Here is a 21,644-nt window from a genome sequence, read left to right as displayed (position 1 = left end):
TGTAATTAATGTAGTAAGGCTGATGAAAACCTATAAACCAAAAAAATCATGAGCAGTGAAGGGACACGGCCTTTTAATAGCATTTGTAGTGAAAAATGTACACTTCGATATTAAATCATTTAGTTTCTCTTAACCAGCAGCACAAGAAACATGCAATGTTTTATTTAGGAATTAATCCATTGATTCAATTACACAGATTTTATTTAATAAGATGATTAATTTAACACAGGAACAATGGCATTGAAAAAAACCTCAAACATCAGAACCATGGATAAAAATTATACATACATACATATAACCCCTTCCAAAAAAAAAAAAAAAGTTGCACTTTTATATGAAATAGTTTTTAATCCTCATCTCCACTGCTTTTTGAAGTGATTGAAGTTCTCTCCATTTAAAAATCTACACTAGTTGTTAGGGCCCCGCAACAGAAAAATAAAAAACAAAAAAACTCCTCAACTCTCTCCATCCATTTGTAATAGTTAAAGCACTCAACTTTATGTTTCCTCTGAAAAAGAAAAAAGAGAGAAAGTTTTTATTGGAAATGCTTAAACAGTAAAAACATACAGCCATTATTGTTGTATCATACTATTTTAATGGAATGCATGCTGGCTTTTAAAAAAACCTGATGTACAAGTCAGGTGGTTTAGAAAAGTTTCCCTATTAAAGCTTACAAACAGCACAAATGGATGTGAATAAGGTGGACAAATATGTAGAAAAATTAAATACAAACAATGCTACAGCACATTGAATTACAGTTAAAAAGGCAAATTCATATGAAGATGTGGCAAGATGGATCTCTAGTGAAACTTCTGGTAGTTTTGTGTTATCTAGTATAAAGGACACCAAATATATTACAGATTAATTTGCATGGTGGTCAAATGATGATTAAATATTTGTGGCTTAAACTACTATATTCAAATTAATTATAGTTAAACATATGACACATTTTCCATTACTCGTTTGTGAATAACCCATTAGAGAGTAATTAAAGGGATAATCCACACAAAAATGAAAATTCTGTCATCATTTACTCACCCTTATGTTGTTCCACACCTATATTACTTTCTTTTGTTAATAAAGTTTTTTTGCAGAATTCTTTGGGTGCTCCTCCACACAATAAAAGGGTATAGGGACAGATGCTGTTGAGCTCCAAAAATGACCAAAAGTACCATAAAATTAGTTCATGTGACTTGTGCACTATATTTCCAAGTCTTCTGAATCCACACGACAGGTTTGCGTGAGGAATTTGATTGACAGAAAATCTCACCCTCGGCCACAGCTCTAAAAGCTCATTTGTGTTTTGAATATGAAGACATGGGAAAGAGATTTGAGAGCTATGGCAAAAGGGAAGATTTTCAGGGAGTAACTTTTTAAATCACAAAAGTTCTATCTGTTCCTCATACAATGCCATTTAATGTCCTCAGAAGACTTGGAATACAGCGCAAGAATCATATCGACAACTTTTATGGTGCTAATAGTCTTTTTTGGAGCTTTCAATGTATGTAAATGTGCAGTGCGAACATGCTTCAAAACATCTCTATTTATGTACCATGGAAGGAAAAATTCATATGGGTTTGGAACAACATAAGGGTGAGTAAAGGAAGAAAGAACTTTATTTTACCCTTTACAATTTTCTTTGGATAAGCTCATAAAATCCCTTGGGTTTGTGGAAGAATGAGGACTACTGTTCAGAAAACAGTTACGTCTCTAAATAATGATTTGGCCACATAAGTTAATTGTTTCTGAATCGCCCCTCGTGTGCAATGAACTCTGAACTGCATTTCAAGGCCCAAACTCAAACGCTTACCAAAGGTAACAATAATCCTCTTACATGAGCGGGTAAAACTTCTGATGCAGATCAAAAGTATTTTTTTCTCACCCAAGAAGGAAAAAAAAGAAAAAAACCTCCACCCCCCCCTTTACGCACCATTCTTCATCAATAACTTTAATTTCAGGAAGGGGAATTTTAACTAGCAAAGGTTTTCTCTGTCTCTTCCTTGCCTCTGTAAGTCCTCTTCCCGTGTGTGAAGGGCAGGTATCTATACTTGATCATGTGCTGCAGAGGAAACACAAACAATGTCAAAACAATGCCCTCCAGCCTGAGCAAATCTACATATTCTTCAAAGAAATGCCAACAGTGGAACAACAAATAATTAATTTGTTACATCATTGTAATTTATTTGGAAATAAAGCAGATTACATCAGTTATAGAATGCAGAACTCAACAACAAGAATAGCCTGCAGGCCCGAGGACAGAATGATGGAAAATGATAAAGAAATGACCATAAGGCATAATTTTCCAGCTAAATAGTGTTGACGAATTTATAGCAGAAATTGTTAAAATACAGCCATTTCATTTCCAGCTATTATTGCAAATAATAATAATAATAATAATAATAATTAAAAAAAAACAATAAATTGTTGTCTTTTTTTGTAAAGAAAACGTATTCAAAATAAAAGAATATTTCTCTCTGACATCAAATATGCTGCTAAAAATACAATTGAATGCACGCAGACAAGTTTGGAATAATGTACAGATTTTTCTCTTATGGAAATTAATTGGTACGTTTATTCACCAAAGTGGCATTCAACTGATCACAATGTATAGTCAGGACATTAATAACATGAAAAATTACTATTACAAAAATGTTCCATGTGCAGCACTGACAGCTTTGCAGATTCTTGGCATTCTAGCTGTCAGTTTGTCCAGATACTCAGGTGACATTTCACCCCACACTTCCTGTAGCACTTGCCATAGATGTGACTGTCTTGTTGGGCACTTCTCACACATCTTATAGTCTAGCTGATCCCACACAATCTCAATGGGGTTAAGATCCATAACACTCTTTTCCAATAATCTGTTGTACAATGTCTGCATTTCTTTGCCCACTCTAACCTTTTCTTTTTGTTTTTCTGTTTCAAAAGTGGCTTTTTCTTTGCAATTCTTCCCATAAGGCCTGAACCCCTGAGTCTTCTCTTTACTGTTGTACATGAAACTGGTGTTGAGCGGGTAGAATTCAATGAAGCTGTCAGCTGAGGACATGTGAGGGGTCTATTTCTCAAACTACAGACTCTGATGTACTTATCCTCTTGTTTAGTTGTACATCTGGACTTCCACATCTCTTACTGTCCTTGTTAGAGCCAGTTCTCTTTGTCTTTGAAGACTGTAATACACAGCTATGAATGAAATCTTCAATTTTTTTTGGGCAAAATCAAGCATAGAATAGCCTTCATTCCTCAAAACAATGATTGACTGACAAGTTTCTAGAGAAAAAGGTTTCTTTATTGCCATTTTTACCTAATATTGACCTTAAGACATGCCAGTCTATTATATACTGTGGCAACTCAAACAAACAGACAGACAGAAAGACAATGTTAAGCTTCTTTTAATGAACCAAATATCTTTTAACTGTGTTTAATATAATAGCAAGTGATTTTCTAGTACCAGATAAGCAATTTATCATTAATACTCAAGGATAAAATTAACTTTTTTGAAATGGTGATGGTGCTGTTTTTACACCAGTAATGTCCCGACTATACTTTGGTGAATTAAAGAACCAATTTCTGTAAATTATTCCACACTTTTGGCTGCCAGTATGTATGTATGTATGTATGTATGTATGTATGTATGTATATTATATAAAATTTTTTTTTTTTGTAACTGCTGATCTCCTGAGATTTTCACACACAACAGTCTCTAGAATTTACTCAGAATGGTGCCAAAAAAAAAAACATCCAGTGAGTGATGTCAAGTCAGCAGAAAATGGCCAGACTGGTTCAAACTGACAAATCTACGGTAACTCAGATAACAGCTCTGTACAATTGTGGTGAAAAGAATATAATATCAGAATGCTATTCTGAGATGCGGGTTGGTGCTGTTTTGGCGGCACGAGGGGGACCTACACAATATTAGGCAGGTGGTTTTAATGTTGTGGCTGATCAGTGTATATTAATGCTAATTAATGCGACAAACAAAATATCTGTTTACAGCTTATAAACTCAAAGCTTTTTTTTTTCTGGGCTTTTCTTAACTTGATATTTATTTGTTATGAGAGTAAAATAATATGTTTTGTATTATACTCGCAAACTTTCCAATTGGCACGATGAGTTGACCATATGTGTCCAGTAAATAATCATATTTCATAAGTTATGGAAATACTTCTAATTTGTCAGCAAATTAAAAAGCACCTGGTAAGAGTTGGTTATATTGCCTATATGCGTCGTTAAGTATTTAAAACGACACACATTTTGTGTTATTTAGGAGGGTAATTAATTTGGCAATATCTTTTTCAGCACAGAACATCATATGTATGCCAAAAATATTTATGTATGATTATTTAAGTGACTCAAGAGCAAGCGTACATTACCTAATGGCTCCATTCTGATTGGTCAATGGCTCCATCTAGCAGTCTGATATATCTGAGTAACAACCGCACATCCACATATCAGACTGCTAATCTGGGTATTTCAAGTAAACTTTCCTGCTTCTCGGATCACTGTTTGATCTCTACAAGTAAGCCAATAAATTAATTTAAACTCAAATCAATATTATATGTCCATTTATTTATTTATTTGTTTACCAGCTGTGCAATAAGTGGGATAATGTACGGTCAGACGGTTATCACAAAATAAACCCCGTCAGGGTGATACAAGACTGATCACCTGATTACTTTGTCAGGGTTTATTTTGCAATAACAACCTGTACATTATCCATTATTATCCATTCTCCACAATATTAATTGTAATTATCCACTTAATTAAAACAATCATGAAGTCGTATTCATACGATTCACGTTGTTTTGAACACCACATGAAAAGCGCTTGAGGAAAACCTCTTGTTTTGCTTTTAACGCTGGCATGTAAATTATCCATTCTTCTCCAGTAAAAAGGAAGCGCAGCACAGCACCGGAGAAATGCTGATGCTTCACTCCAGCGAGTCATGATGTGAATGCAGCTTTTCACAGGTCCCATTTGGATTTGTTTTGTACAAAAAATACAGTCAAGAGCTCCTTTCTCCATCACTTGATCATTGGCATGGAATTGCTCTGTGCGTGTGTCAGTGTAATGACCCAATATGTCGCAAAGGTTCTGCCCTATTCTAACAAGTGTTTAGAGTTCACACAGAACTGAAAGAAATATGAAATCGGTAAATGCGTTATTTGTGATTAAGAAAAATTAACGCATTGAATGTTTGAAATGAAATCGCATGGGTTAACGTGTTCATTTCGGCAGCTATTATTGAGTCTTGAAATAAATCTAAAAAGAGAAGGATTTAAATGTCAAACCTTGATCTGCCGTTTCATGGTGATGCAGAAAAGCATGATGAAATACATTACGAGGATGGGCCAGAACACTGGCACATTAAAGGCTTCAAAGAATGTGCAAATCATAGCGATGACGATGCCTTTTGTCGCTGAATGCCTGAAAAAAAAAAACACATGGAAATTATAATAAAATAACAATTGAAAGGGATTTAGATACATATATTTAATCTAGACATCAAGTAAACAAACACTGGAACATGTCAACAGTTTCCTCATAATTCACCATATATATTGATTTTAAGAGAGTTCACTGACAATTTATAATTACAATTATTAATATTATATTTACATAATATTCCAGTTAGCGGAGTTCAGTAAAATAATAATATTATCATTTAATACAATAAATCAATTATATTTTATATAATAACAACAATAATAACTATTATTATTATTATTACAATTATATTGAATATTTTTCAACATTACAATAGTAATATTACAATAGTATGTTTTCGTTTTCATTTCATGTTACAATGCAAGATGGTAAACCCTGGAGTTTTTATTTTTGGCAAAAGGAGGAAGATCTTTAAGTTTCTGTGTGTTAAAACACACTTCTCATTAGAAATCTGGTACGATGCTAAACCTCTGTCAACTGGAATGTTTTAAATTACGCAGAGTGATCCCAACCTACATTGCGTTCTCATCTAATTGCACGGTGCGATACGCACTACAAACTAAGTTTGAAAACATGAGCCCCGTGCATGCTCTTCAGTATGTATACAAACAGAGTTCTGCTCATTAACTGTGAAGAGCACAATATAAGCAGATTATTTATTTACCCAATTAAAATCGCAGTCTTCTACAGTTTAATAATTGCACTAGCCATCTCGCAATTTTGATTTCAAGTTTATCGTGCAGACCTACTGTACAACCTCACAAACATCTATAATCAAAGTGTTAAACCATTTGTTATTGTTGTTTTTTTTCTGGTTTTAGTACATCCAAGAACCTCAGTTGACCTCTGTTTAAATGATTATACAACCACTCACCAGAATTTAAATTCTGGCAACCTCCTGATGAACGGCCGGAACTCCTCATTCTGTTTTGTGGGTAGTGCTGGACCCTCATCTAGTGCAGGAACATAGTAATTACATATGAAATATTGATGCCATTATCAGTGACATTATTCAGCAGAGGTAATGGATATGTTAGCAATTCAGTTGATTAGGAACAGGTATATTAAAGGGGTCATGACAGGTCTTTTTATTTTAATATGTTCCTTGATGTTCACTTATAATATTAGTATTAGTTATATATTTGTAAAATATTTTCCACCCTCATTCTGACCATCTATCAGAAAAGCTTGGTGCTTCTCCTTTAAGACTTGACAGTAAATGCCCACTGTTCTGATTGGCTCTCTGCTCTTGACTGACCTGCTCTCTTCTTTGTCATCTAAATGCTCACCACTACTGTGCAGGGCTACATAAGTGATAATGTAAAGTAGGCATTGATGTGTTGTTGTAAAGGTGGTCAGATGCAAATTTTTACCACAGTGTGACATCACAATGTGGAGGAAGTAGAAAACTAGTTGTTTTGGCAGCTTGGTTTCAACAAATACTCTTTTTGCCGTGAGGAGGAAGTTTTGAGTTCTGAAACTTGCAGAATGTTTCTATAGTTAAATGACCTCTTATTTGTCAAGAGATCAAGGAACATTTGATTCCTCATGTCATGACCCCTTTAAAAGAATGTTCTGGGCTCTACGGACACCTTTAGAACTGGAAAAACAGATATCGTATCAGTGGATGGGTGGAGTTTGTGTTACGTAAAGAGTGTTTTGATAATCGTTGCATTACAACCCTTCCGTGTGTTCGTGAATGAATCATGTGAAAGTTACCATGTAAACCGGCTTTACATGGTCATGACAGAAGTTGAAAAATAGGATATACCTTTGTACAGACAAGGTTAGCAAGTCATGTTAAGTCTTGTGGCTATACTTTCAAAACATTTGCATTTTAATGTTTATTGATGAATGCCTGGCTTTTATTTTCAAAATGTTCCCTATGAAGCCACGCTGCTCCTACCTGGATCATCAAGCAATGAGGGATCCACTTTTGGTGAGAGGAAAGCAATGAAGAGATTAAGGTGGTAGATCCCAAGAGCATATGTGATTATGTACCACCCCTAAAAAAAACACAAATACAACAAATCATTCTTTACACTTCACTGATGTTTCATAATGAAAAATGCATCTGTTTATGGTTACTTAGTAACTTAAGATAACCTTTATATACTACATCTGTATTTCAGGATTCACAGACTATTGATTGAAAGAACGTCCATGACTTTTCCATAGGGCTGGGCGATATGGCCAAAATTGACATCACGATAATCTTTTTCATATTGTTCGATATCGATATTTATCACTATATACATGTACACATTGCACTTTCTTTTTTTTTATTTCAAAGTTGATGGAAAAAAATAAGAAAAAATTTATTCTAAACAATCAAAATAGTCTCTACAAAACTGCACAGGGGGTCCAGAGATGGCCAATGAAGTGGGTTCTGCGGGATCTTTTACCAATTTTAAAATTTTTTACCGTTTATCAATTGAAAATGAATGTTAAAAGATCATGTGTTTGTTCTGAAGCATAGTGACAGATGTCCAGTATTTGTTGGAATATTTTTACATTAAAATGAAATATTTTTTACATTTCTTTAGATTCAGATACCCAAAAATGGGGCATAGAAGCCCTTGTGACTGTGGAAGGATACTGAATGTGGGTTCAGGGGTGTCCAGAGGGAAAATTTAGAAAACATTTTATTTTTTTTTATTTACAAAACATTTGTATATTTTCATTCAAGTGAGAGACTGGTCTACCAAATAGCAATTTTAGTCTTTCCTTATCCAATCCAGACATCCAATTAATTTTCACAAAATTTGAACAGAAATCGATTTGTTTATTATTAAAGGCTCGTAACATGCTGATTAATAAATATACATTTAGAAGGGAAAAACATTTTGGTCTAAAAGGTGCTTTGAAACCACGTTAACTCGTGCGGCGCTTTATGTCTACACACATGCAGGGAAAAGAGGCAACGCGTGCGGAGAGGGAAAGGGCAGAATTATGCATGTTTGGTGCTAGAGAACAATATTCAAGATTACAGCGCAGAAAGATCAGAGCTGTTGTCCACATAACTGTTCTTCTGTCACACTCTTCACTAGAGACGATGAGAGAGCGCAACCGTTGTCATGAAGTCTTGCAGTGCGGATGGATTCAATCCGGTGTCTGATGTAGCCTAATTGTTAACAAGGCAGCTAGCATTAACAAGTTCATCCAGTCTGACCCTATGTTACCACTGGTGCGTTGTGAGCGAAGCTGAGAGCGTTTTCAATTAATTCCTATGAAAGCAGAGCGTCATGCTTGCAAGGTGGATCGTAGGACAGTGCTGTGGAGCAAGCTCTCTCCTAGCGCTATGAGCACCTTTGAGCCCTAGTGGAAACGCAGCCTGAGAAAGCCGAACTGCTTGTGTTAGAGACACGCAGTAAATATAGAAAATTCCTCAAAAGCTTATTGTGGATTTTCTTTAACGTGATATATATCGTTTTATCACCCAGCCCTACTTTTCCATGACGATTACAGTTGTCTTTGATTCCTTGATAATTATTGAAAATAATTTACATTTAAATAGATTCATTAATGAAAAGTTTCGACTGATTCTTTGAAAAATTTAGAATTCAAGAAAGCTGTCAGCTGAGGGCATGTGAGGTGTCTATTCAGGGCTGGACAGGGAAGAGAAATCAGCCCAGTCTTGATTCACTGTCCTTTTCTGCATATCGCGGTGCCGTTTTGTGTTCCGTTATGCATAACGCGGCGGCTCATTTTAGATTATCGCGGCCCATGCGACCCGTTTCGCGGCTGACCCACTGGCCCGCTCAGTTCTCCCGATGGCCAGTCCACCCCTGATCGGCCCGAAAGTGTGTCGGCCCACCGGTAAAATGCCCGGTATGCCAGATTACCAGTCCAGCCCTGCGTCTATTCCTCAAACTAGAGTCTCTGATGTACGTATCCTCTTGTTTAGTTGTACATCTGTCCTTCCACATCTCTTTCTGTTCTTGTTAGAGCCAGTTGTCCTTTGTCTTTGAAGACTGTAGTGTTTACCTTTGTATAAAATCTTCAGTTTTTCGGCAATTTCAAGCATTGTGTAGCCTTCATTCTTCAAAACAATGATTGACTGATGGGTTTCTTTTTTGCCCTAATATTGACCTTAAGACATGCCAGTCTATTGCATACCTTGGCAACTCATAAACACAAAGACAATGTTAAGCTTCATTTAATGAACCAAATAGCTTTGAACTGTGTTTGATGTAATGGCAAGTGATTTTCTAGTACCAGATAAGCAATTTATTATTACTCAAGGATAAGGTGTTGGAGTGATGGCTGCTAGAAATAAGGTCTGTATAGATTTGATCAAAAATGACTTTTTTCAAATAATGCTTTTTTTTTTTTTTTACATCTGTAATGTCTTAACTATACTTTGTGATCAGTTGAATGCCACTTTGGTGAAAGTACCAATTTCCTTCTGAAAAATTATTATGTGTGTGTGTGTGTGTGTGTGTGTGTGTGTGTGTGTGAGTATATATATATATATATATATAAATAAATAAATAATCCACAGAACTGCCGCTCACTGGATGTTTTTTGTTTTTCGCCCCATTCTCTATACACTGTTGTGCATGAAAATCCCAGGAGATCAGCAGTTACAGAAATCTTTAAACCAGCCCATCTGGCACCAACAATCATGCCACAGTCCAAATAACTGAGATCAAATTTTATCCCATTCTGATGGTTGATGTGAACATTAATAGAAGCTCCTGACCCATATTTGCATGATACATTACACTGACTTTTCAGATTCTATTAATTTCCATGACTTATTCAGGGCTAGAAAACACAATTACATGACCAGAAAACCATGGGATACATTTTGCAAACATTAAAAACAGATGCTAGAACAAGATAATGTAATGTTATTTTAAAAGTATGGTAGCAAATATTAGGTGTTGTTACCTGTAGTATATATACTCTGATCATATATATGGCCGTTAGAAGAAGAGTGATCGCCCATCGCACTGCTGAGAATGGTGTTGACTTGTCCAACCATGACTGATAAACCTGCATTAGAAACACAGGTGGTTTAGTGGAATTTAGCTAAAATCTCACTTACACCTGATAACACTTGCATTTGATAGTCAGATGGGATACATTGTCAAAGCCTCACCTGCCCAAGCCGTTTAAAGAAGCTTCCGATCGCTGATGGTTTCCCATGGATGGATTCACCAGCACTGTCTCCTTCTGACATTCTGTCTGTGAATTTGTAGTAACATGAGGAGTTTTGAGACAAGGTGATAGGAATGCTTTTTCATGCACCATATGAAGAAACAAGACATGAAAAGTTGTAAAATCACTATATAAATAATTATACAAAAAACAGTTTAAAATTTTTTTTTTTACAAAAAATTCAAACTAACAGTGGTACATAAATGTTTACTGGCTGAGCTTGCTGTCCAAGTCAAAATAGCATACATTTAATTATAGTAAGATATACGCATTTAAATAATTGTTTTAAATTACAAAATATAACTGAGTAGTAATAAAAAGGTTTAATTTAATACAATTTTGTTAAACATTTTACAATTCATTTTTATGAAATTTTGTTATAAAATTGAAACGCATAAACCCTAAAAAGAAGCTAGAATATGTGGTTTCATGTGTTTTTTTTAAGTGGTTTCTTCTACTAAAATCTATATATTATTGTGTCTGTATCTTGTAAATTAGTTGCACAGCTAAATGATGCACACATGTCCTTTTCAATAATAATAATAATAATAATAATAATAATAAATATAGCTGCGAGCAGCGATGGCGGGCCCAAGCCGGTGGCACCGCCACCCCCGTGCCTTTAGGGTCGCTGTGCACGATGGGCAATAACGTAACCTCGCTTTGACCATCGAGAAGACGTGTGCTGTAGAGCTCGCATCAGCGTGGGCTCTGCAAAAGTTCGCATGGAGGGCACATATCAACCACAAAGTATCGTGAGCACCCTTCCGATACCTAAAATGAAAAATGAGACACCCTACGGTCTCATGGAGTTAATGGACACACGAAATAAGTACACAAGACTGAAAATTCATATGAAGTGTGCCATTTGAGACAGGGACAGTGCCTAGGACCGTGAACCACAATAGTCACATCTATGAGGTAATTCAAATGTAGAATAATTTTTGATGTCATAGGTCAATATCTTTTGCAGCACTTAAGCGTGTTAATCCAGAAGGCCAGTATTTATCCGGAGGTCTCTGTTCAGGTTTATTAATGTAATTTTAATTTACGCACTGCTGAAGTTTCATCGAGATCAGTTAATGTATGCAGAAGTTATAACACACTTCCTTGCTTTTATGCTGCCTTTATGTGCTTTTTGGAGCTTCAAAGTTCATTTGCAATGTGTTCCACATTCAAACCAAAATATCTGACTTTCTGTTGGTCTGTTTGTTCACTTGAGACATAAGAGGGTGATTTAAAAGCATTTTGAAAGTGACACACTCCCTTCTGCCAGTTGGTGGCGCTATAACTTTGTCTCACAATAGTCACATCCATGATGCCACACACTGCTGAAGTTTCATCGAGATCAGTTAATGTATGCAGAAGTTATAACACACTTCCTTGCTTTTATGCTGCCTTTATGTGCTTTTGGAGCTTCAAAGTTCATTTGCAATGTGTTCCACATTCAAACCAAAATATCTGATTTTCTGTTGGTCTGTTTGTTCACTTGAGACATAAGAGGGTGATTTCAAAGCATTTTGAAAGTGACACACTTCCTTCTGCCAGTTGGTGGCGCTATAACTTTGACTCACAGTAGTCACATCCATGCGACCGGCCTCTTCCCATAAACACACTGCTGAAGTTTCATCGAGATCAGTTAATGTATGCAGAAGTTATAACACACTCCCTTCTTTTATGTTACTTTTGATGTGCTTTTTGGAGCTTCAAAGTTAATTTGAAATGTGTTCCACATTCAAACCAAAATATCTGACTTTCTGTTGGTCTGAGCTAATGACTGTAAATTAGAAAGTTGTTCGGCCCGATGAGATCTAGAAGTGTTCCGAGTTTCATATTATTACATGCAAGCATGTTTGATATATGGACAAGTGTTTGAATCCCATTCCAGGTGTCGCTGTCGAGCCCCCTGCCACGCCCGGGTACCAGATTCAGCCCGGCCCTGATGGCCGTGGGTTCTGACCTGTGTGCAAAGTTTCAAGAGTTTTCGAGCATGTTAAGGGCCCCAAAAGTCCCAGAAACCTTGAAAAACAATCAAACAATCAAAAAGCAAATCTAAACCCAACAGAGAACCCCCCCCCTCCCTCCCCACACACACACACACACACAAAAAAAAATTTGGCAGGCCCATTCTGTCTGTCAGACAGAGAGACACTGAGAGAAAAAACACAGAAAGGGAGGAGGAGGGGTCACTCAGAAAGAGAAAAATTTTAAGAAATCCACATTCAAACCACAATATCTGACTTTCTGTTGGTCGGAGCTAATGACTGTAAATTAGAAAGTTGTTCGGCTCGACGAGAACAATATACACGCCGAGTTTTGTAACTGTAGATAGAACGAACTAAGTTATAACACACTTCATGTGTCCATTTGTAGTCATAAATCAATTGCCTCGCCACGGCCAAACCGTTCGAGATATCAAAAATCCGTCCGGAATGTAGCATCCTCAATGTCTTGACTTCATGCCGACCGAGTTTGGTGGCGATTGGATTCATTCTCTAGGAGGAATATATATAATTCCAGAGCACGTGTTTCCAAACAACCCATAATAGCCGACTTCCTGTTGGGCTGGCGTAAAACTTAGAGCACGAAAGTTGTTCGGCCCGACGAGACCTACAAGTGTACCGAGTTTCATATCATTACATGCAAGCATGTTTGATATATGGACAAGTGTTCGAATCCCATTCCAGGGGCGCTGTCGAGCCCCCTGCCACGCTCAGGTACCATCTTCGGTCCGACCCTGATGGCCGCGGGTTCCGACCCGTGTGCAAAGTTTCAAGAGTTTTCGAGCACGTTAAGGGCCCCAAAACCTTGAAAAACAAAAATAAAAGCATTTTCACTCCTCAGCAAAATCAGCACCCTCCCCCAGACACAGAGAGACGTAGGGTCAGTGAGAGAGGAGAGAAAATTCTCCAAAACATCCACATTCAAACCACAATATCTGACTTTCTGTTGGTCTGAGCTAATGACTGTAAATTAGAAAGTTGTCCGGCTCGATGAGAACAATATAATTCCTGAGTTTTGTGACTGTGGGTCAAAGTGTAAAGCTACCCCCACTTTTGTCAAAAGGTGGCGCTACTGAGCCCCTGCACCACGCCCGTTTCTGAAACTTTGCACATGTGTACTGGCTAATAAATGTGATGTGTCTGTCGAGTTTCATGCAATTTCAAGTATGCTAAGAGTCTCAAAAGCATCAAAAAGAATATTCGAGTTTGAAGCGTTGCCGCGGCGACAGTATCGAAGATATCAATAATCCTTTCACATGTCTACATCTGCCATGTGTTTACATTATACACCTAAAGTTTTAAGTAAATCGGGTAAAAATAAGTGGGTGATTTCAAAGCATTTTGAAAGTGACACACTTCCTTCTGCCAGTTGGTGGCGCTATAACTTTGACTGACAATAGTCACATCCATGCGATCGGCTTCTTCCAGCGATCACGCTGCTGCGGTTTCATGGAGATCAATTAATGTATGCAGAAGTTATAACACACTTCCTGTTTCTCTTTTAGCGCCATCATTTCGTTTCCTCGCCACGGCCAAACCGTTAGAGATATCAAAAATCTGCCGGCAATTTTTCATGCTCAATGTCTTGACATCATGCTGACCGAGTTTGGTGGCGATTGGTGGAATTCTCTGGGAGGAGTATTCCAAATTCCATTGCGTGCGTTTTTCAAACAACCCTAAATAGACGGTTTCCTGTTGGCCTGGGGTAAAAAGTAAAAGTATGAAGGATATATGAAACGATGAGATCTATACGTGCATCGAGTTTCATATTATTACATGCAAGCGTGTTTGAGTTATAGACCAAGTTTTGGACCCTGTTCCAGGGAGCTGTCGAACCCCTGCCACGCCCGGTACCAGCTTCAGCCCGGCCCTGACAGCCGCGGGTTCTGACCCGTGTGCAAAGTTTCAAGAGTTTTTGAGCACGTTAAGAGCCCCAAAAGTGCCCCAATAGTCGTAAAAAAAATAATAATAATAATAATAATAATCCTAACGAAAACAATAGGGTCCTACGCACTTTGTGCTTGGGCCCTAATAATAAAAAATGTTGTACACAAGTACACAAATGTTGTTTTTCAAGCGAGCATTCATTTAGAGTGGACAATATAGAGACAACGTTTTGAATAGTGAAAATCATGTTTTCCTATTGGATCACAATTGGATCATAATTTGAAACTAACAATAACGGATCCTAATGGGATGATATACAAATGAGATCAAAAATGATCCTGCTGGATAAACTTTAATCCATATAGGATTGTGGTTATTCTTGCATTCTGACTTGAATTAGTATAATATGGGGCATCGGTAACTCAGCGAGTAAAGATGCTGACTACCACACCTGGATTCACGAGTTCGGAGTGACTCCAGCCAGGTCTCCTAAGCAACCAAATATACCCAGTTGCTAGGGAGGGTAGAGTCACATGGGGTAACCTCCTCATGGTCGCTATAATGTGGTTCGCTCTCGGTGGGGCATGTTGTGAGTGGATGCTGCAGAGAATAGCGTGAGCCTCCACACACACTAGTTCTCTGCGGTAACACGCTCAAAAAGTTATGTGATAAAATGCACGGATTGACGGTCTCAGACGGAGGCAAATGAGATTCGACCTCCGCCACTCAGATTGAAGCGAGTCACTACATCACCACGAGGACAGTTGGGCATTCCAAATTGGGGAGAAAAGGGTAAATAGTGTAATAATCATGATCATAATCCACTATTCCAAATGATGATAGAAACCCACTAACTTTGGAATTATTTTTTTAGTCAGCAAATTGGCAGTTACTGACAGTGAATGGCATTACAAATCAGTGACAATCAGAGTGGCAATCAAGAATTGTCCTAGTTATGCGTTTATCATATTATCTGAAATTAAGTTTTAGTGCATAGGATTAATGGTATTGCCTTTCATTTAAAAGGTAGTTGAACGTTTAAAACGTTTCTTGACAAAATTATGTCAGTGAATGAATATTTACGATTTCCTTCACAAGCAGGTTTCCAGGAATTGATTTCTTCCCTCGGTGTGATAATCAACAGAAACAATCTGAGGCAAAGTCCGAAAAAGAACAGCGTCAATGGACAAGGGGTTACCAGAGACAGATAATGACCATCCTAACTGAAAATCATCTGTATCAAACCTCCGTTCAAAATAACAGAAGAGACGGTTTGACTCGAAGTAGCTCCTCAGTCACATCATTCCCTAATATTTTAAACACAGCCGTCGCCTGACACTATATTCTAATGATTCACCCGCTGTGGATGCACAAACATTATTTTATTTATTTGCCAATTACCTGCAGCGTTCTCAGAGAAGATTCTGCGACTGCTCACCGAGATCAGAATTTTGGATTCCCTGACGTCTAAATCAAATAGGACAGTGCATGCAAATGAACACAGGCTGAGGACATTCTTCAGTTCCGGTAGATTTATCTAACTCTAGATATTCTCGTAGATGAAGCACCTCAACAAACACCTGCGATTAAATCCTCAACATTTATTTCCGTAATTTTACTGACCACGTAACAAAAAGCGTAACTAGTAGGCGAATGGTCAGACCTTACCAGCTAATTTGCTATTTCACTTCGGTTTGTTAGCAGTGTCCAAGAGTTTCCTTAAAGGTGCAATGCATTCTGCTTAATGTAGTTTCACAACACTGAACTTTTGAATGACCACTTAAGACAAACGACTAGTCATTGAACTACAATTCCCAAACTACAAAACTAACATCGTCCCAGTCGGAAATTTACGGGTTGCAGTTTTTATTAGTGATTGTGTGTATCTAAGCATTCCTGCGAGACCTAAAACAGAACTACAAAGACCAACAGACACGCAAAAAAACTGGACAACTCACTTCCGGGGAAATCCGAACGCTGGCGTTTGAGCAAGGAGTAAACTTTAGCACTGCCTAATACATAGTGTAAGTGTAAGTTTATAATCGTCGTGGCAGTAAAGGAAAATAAAGCAAGAAGGACAAGCATTCATAATCAAGGCGAGTAGTTCAGAGGTCATGAGATGTGAGGTGACAGGAAATGTGTTTCTCTTACCCGGTTGTGCCGCTGTGTCACTGCCTCTCCGCGCTGCCGCTCTGTGAACACGTCAGTACTGGCTGTAACCATAGACAGACCTGATCAGCAGAGCGCAGACAACATCCAACCGATCGAAAAATTGTCTATATTACGTTTTATATGTGATAAGCCTGCCTATGCCAAATAATTCAGGTTCATAAATGTAACTTAAATGACTTTTTCAGTGATGTGCTTGTTTCTGCATAGGAAAAGGAAAATGGCTCGTTACATACATAACCTTGGTTCCCTGAGACGAAAGGAACGAGACATTGTAGCTACTCATATGGGGGAGTGCCTTCTAATACAATTTTCACCTAGCTTTGCTCGCGCGAGTTTGACCACTGGAGGCGTTCACATACAACACGAAGTTCGTGCGAGACAGGAGCATGGGCTTCTACGACAACTTCGATATCACAACGACTGCTGCTCTGTATCTGTTGTGGAAGTCCCAGATACGTTTGAAAATCCAAACGCCGTCGTGTTTGGGTGCCTGATATTATCCAATTTTCCAGATTTCTTCTGCTACTATGTCAGTACGTCAGTGACATCAGGACAATCTGATAGGCTTTTGCGACAACGTGTCATGCGGAGTTGAAAAATGTCTACGGATTTCACGTTTTCGCTTCACGCCATTCGCTACATACTTTGTATGTAATCATGCCGCGCGAAACGCTCGATTTGCATTGTATGTGAACACACCATTGCACAGCTTAGTTGAAACCTCTCTACAATAGAGAGGTTGGAGGGGCGGCTGTCCCCCTGCACCTTGAAGGTATACGTAGCCGTGATAGCCGCACACCACAACGCAGTGGACGGTAAGTCCCTAGGGAATCATCAGGTATCTCAGAGGTGCCCGGAGGCAGAATCCTCTCAGACCATGCCTCTTCCCCTCATGGGATCTCTCCATGGTCCTCCTGGGCCTTCGGAGAGCCCCATTTGAGCCGCTAGAGTCAGTCGAGCTGAAAGCCCTCTCCATAACCATAGGGGCGCTGTATCATGGCTGACCCTGCACTCTGACCCCAGCGTAGCTGGGATATGTGAAAACTAATACATTTCACTGTATATATGCAAAAAATGTTGTGTATAATGTGTGACCAAAATAAAGGATTCTATTCTATTCTAGACAGCCCTTCTGATTGCGCTCACCTCCATCAAGAGGGTGGGGGACCTGCAAGCGTTCTCTGTCAGCGACTCTTGCCTGGAGTTCAGTTTGGCAGATTCTCACGTGATCCTTAGACCCTGACTGGGCTATGTGCCCATGGTTCCCACGACCCCCTTCAGGGATCAGGTGGTGAACCTGCAAGTGCTTCCCCATGAGGAGGCAGACCCAGCCCTGTCATTGCTGTGTCCGGTGCATGCTTTGCACACCTACTTGGATCGTACGCAGGGCTTTAGACGCTCTGAGCAGCTCTTTGTCTAGATAGAGGCTTGCCCACTGGATTGTGGACACCATTGCATTGGCCTACCAGACCCAGGCTGTGCCCGCCCCCTTGCGGGTTCGAGCACACTCTACAAGGAGTGTGGCATCCTCGAGAGCACTGGCCAATGGCACCTCTCTAGCAGACATCAGCAGAGTAGCAGGCTGGGCAACACCCAATACCTTAGCGAGATTTTACAATCTCCGGGTTGAGCCGGTTTAATCCCGTGTTCTATCAGGTACTAACAGGTAGAATTCGGTAATACGGAACAGCTGGCCATGTGTATCACTGCGTATAGCGCCTGTCCCCTCCTCTGAGGTGAAAACATGCGCTTTTACCCCCAGTCGAGTTCACAAAGTCGTGGACACTGGATGTCCTTCCTCCCTAGACCTATGTTTCACGAACTCTGCAGAGGAGTTCGCAGTCAGCTCTACTGCAGGGTCTTATATGCCCTGTACTGAGATAGGTGCCGATTACTCCGGTAACCCCTGTGATGTATATTCCGGGACAGTCTCCCTGTCGGCAGAACCACAACTCCCTTGGGCAGAGCTCTCTCTGCCCCAAGTTGCAGTGTTTGTATAGCCCCCCCCCCCCCCCTTTCATGGCAGGACCTACCACCACGCCTCTTCCATGTGTGGCTGCTGAGCCCATGTGTCGTATTGCTGCATGTTGACCTCCCCTTATGGGTAGGATGTAGTCTCCGCAGGGTCTTTTCCCCCTGAATGAATAGGAAAGGAAAGGAACACCTTCGCCGATGCGTATGATAGCCCCAGCCGAATATAATACTCTGTGGAGAGAAAAACATAGAGAGAAAAGGTCGTTTTTCTATAGGGACCCCTAGTGTCACTACATTGACACAACGTTGAGTGAGTGACAGAAAGGGAACGTAACCTCCGTCTGTCGTAACCTCCGTTCCCTGATGGAGGGAACGAGACGTTGTGTCCCTCTTGCCACAACACTGTACTAGCCACTGAAATGGCCGGACCTTGTCTCGGCTCCTCAGTACAAAAGCTAAATGGAGTGGGCATTCCAGCTCCTTTTATACCTGTATGTCCGGGGAGGTGGCATGCAAATTCCACTCGCCAATTCTCATTGGCCTTTTCTCAAAGAATGGGAGGTGTTCGGGGCTTTAAAGAGCGACCCCTAGTCTCATTACATCGACACAACGTCTTGTTCCCTACATAAGGTAACGGAGGTTATGACAGTAACCGTGACGATATATATATATATATATATATATTAGAGATGCACGATCGACCGGCCAGGGACCGGAATTAGCCGATTTTCCGCATGTTCGGCCCGGGCCGGTAACCGGCCGGTCAGCCTCACGTCTTACCGATTCCAAGCCGGTCAGTTTTGTTGCCAGCGGTGCAGGAAATAACGTCACAGCCGCACGTAAACATGTCATTGCAGTGGAAGATCATCAATGTGTGAGTGAAGAATACGTAAAGTTCGAAATGTGTAATAATTAAACCACGGGGAAACCACCACAATAACTTTCAGAACAACAAACCTAATTAGACATTTAAAACACCATCACCCAGCTGAAAATGCCCATTTTAAAAAATAAGCTAAAAAGTGAAAGCGGCTAAAGCTAGCCAGAGCTCAGAGCCAGTCACAAGTCAGCAGCCGCTCCTATCATCCCTTGGTATGTGCAGCGAAAATACCAAAGCAATTACAAGGAAAATTATAGAATTCATGGCCCTGGATGACCAGACGTTCTCCATAGTTGAGGACAGAGGGATCAGAAATCTGATAAATTTCCTCGATACAGAGTAGGAGGTGCTTTCCGATGTCGCGTTGCCCGAGTAGTTTAATCTTGTGTCATGTCACACACGCAGCCTGTTATCTGTCAACATTTGGGTACACAAATCCAGGAGAGGGGATGGGGGGGTGCTTGATGGCAGAGGCAGGCTAAATACTATAGAAATTGTGCCGTTGTGATTTAACGTAATTTTTCCCACCGTGTCCGATATTAAAATCAGTGCGACACACATCGTAAAAGGCGTGGGCATTGTCGATATGGCTTCGGGATATGAAATTTAATTCTTCCATCCTGCTGTTGTTAAATGTACATGTATATTTTGTTTTTATCACCGGAGCACCAGCTGATTCTTCTCCTCCCCTCTACCAGTGATGCTTGATTTAACATCCCGCGTCTACTGCCTGCGCAGATATCAACAGAGCAAATGGGTTGTAGGTTGCCAGGTTGAGGTCATAAATGATTCGTAATGTGTATGATGTGTCGATTATGTGAGTAGGATGCGTTTCATTCAAGATCTGGCAACTGGACCACCTTGGAATAATATATTGATGTGATTGTTCATATAACGTGGTTTGGGCCATACAAATTACGGGAGTTTTTTTGGGAGAAATAACAAAACGGGAGACTAGTGGGAAAAGCGGGAGTGTTGACAGGTATGCAAGCCGTTCCCGAAGCAGTGCTCAGTTTTACAACTGATATTTGGACATCTAACGTAAGTTGAGCGTATTGGACACTTCAGTTTTTCAGATCTTTGGAATTGTTTTGTTAGACGAGTAATAAAGAGAAAAGGTCCATTTATAAAAATAGTGGAAAATGACATTTGTTATGTAAAGCAACTCATTTGCAGTTAATTGTTATTTCTACCTCTTTCCAGTCACAGAGCACTTTATTTTCAGAGTTGTTTAAGTGAGAGAAGATCCTGTAACTTTTTTATTGAAAATAAAATTTAGCATTGAAGAAAGGTAGATTTTGTTTGTATATGTGGTCAATAATAGTTCTTAGAAAGAAAATCGGAAAAAATCGGTATTGGCAGGTCACACTTGCAAAAAATTGGAAATCAAAATCGGCCAAGGAAATTGCCATTGGTGCATCTCTAATATATATATATATATTAGTATAGCCTATATTTCAATGGGTCTTATTATATAATTTTAATGAATAGTACTACTACTACTACACATTATTATTATTATTATTATTGTTGTTTTTGTTGTTATTAATAAAATTAATTCACGCTTAGATTAATTAAAAGAAAATGTGCCCTTAGAATAGTCTTTTCCATCGATTTAACCATTTGAGTTTAATACTGTTAATGTTCGTATCTTTAAAATGTTTTTATAATACTAATTAAAATTACTATTGTAATATATTATTATTATCATGAATAACAAATATTGATAATGATAATAATTTACATTTATTAAAGTGTTTTAATAATAATAATAATATTATTAAATTATTCTAAATAATACATATTGATAATTACATTAATTTACATTTTTACCATTTGAGTTCAGTGATTGTTAATGTTCATAGCTTTAAAAGGGTTTGAATATTAATAATATATTATTATTATAAAGAATAAACATTAATAATTAATTTATTTAAGACATAAATTAAAAGAAAGAAATTGTGCCTTAAAATAGTCTTTCTCCACATTTTAACCATATGAGTTTAAAAACGTTTAATATTCATAGCTTTAAAAGAGTTGTAATCATATGAATTGGTTTTGTAGATAGGCTGGATTACTTTGCATAAAAAAAAATAATTAAAAAAAATGTTCTTGCC

At 38.6% G+C, this 21,644-nt stretch overlaps 1 protein-coding gene across 4 annotated transcripts; it reads right to left on the bottom strand.

Annotated features, from left to right (window-relative positions):
- Window positions 1–39: 39 nt before the first annotated feature.
- On the bottom strand, window positions 40–16,721 carry LOC127630732 (protein RER1). Of its 4 annotated transcripts, none has more exons than XM_052108469.1 (8): window positions 16,653–16,721; window positions 10,553–10,638; window positions 10,342–10,446; window positions 7,352–7,451; window positions 6,320–6,398; window positions 5,289–5,424; window positions 1,931–2,059; window positions 40–508 (listed from the first exon to the last, which is right to left on the bottom strand). In XM_052108469.1, exons 2-7 carry the CDS (start codon window positions 10,631–10,633, stop codon window positions 1,970–1,972), a joined length of 591 nt encoding a protein of 196 aa, XP_051964429.1. In that variant the 5' UTR covers window positions 10,634–10,638; window positions 16,653–16,721; the 3' UTR covers window positions 40–508; window positions 1,931–1,969. The 4 variants fall into 4 exon arrangements, with proteins under 4 accessions (XP_051964429.1, XP_051964432.1, XP_051964431.1 ...); XM_052108472.1 differs by having other exon boundaries at window positions 2,005–2,059; XM_052108471.1 differs by lacking the exon at window positions 16,653–16,721 and adding an exon at window positions 16,170–16,229.
- Between the last annotated feature and the right edge of the window lie 4,923 nt (window positions 16,722–21,644).

This window comes from Xyrauchen texanus, chromosome 37, assembly GCF_025860055.1.
Source record: "Xyrauchen texanus isolate HMW12.3.18 chromosome 37, RBS_HiC_50CHRs, whole genome shotgun sequence".
Lineage (NCBI taxonomy): Eukaryota > Metazoa > Chordata > Actinopteri > Cypriniformes > Catostomidae > Xyrauchen > Xyrauchen texanus.
The sequence above is the reverse complement of the archived record's forward strand: the minus strand, read 5'-3'. Positions and strand labels throughout refer to the sequence as shown.

Bases quoted from the DNA above. Each gene is read 5' to 3' on its own strand.
- LOC127630732 (XM_052108469.1), bottom strand. From the start codon at position 10,633: ATGTCAGAAGGAGACAGTGCTGGTGAATCCATCCATGGGAAACCATCA. The intron at 10,447-10,552 runs GTGAGGCTTTGA...TTTCTAATGCAG, and splicing joins TCTTTAAACGGCTTGGGCAG to GTTTATCAGTCATGGTTGGA. The intron at 7,452-10,341 runs GTAACAACACCT...TGTTTTTTTTAG, and splicing joins TCAGAGTATATATACTACAG to GGGTGGTACATAATCACATA.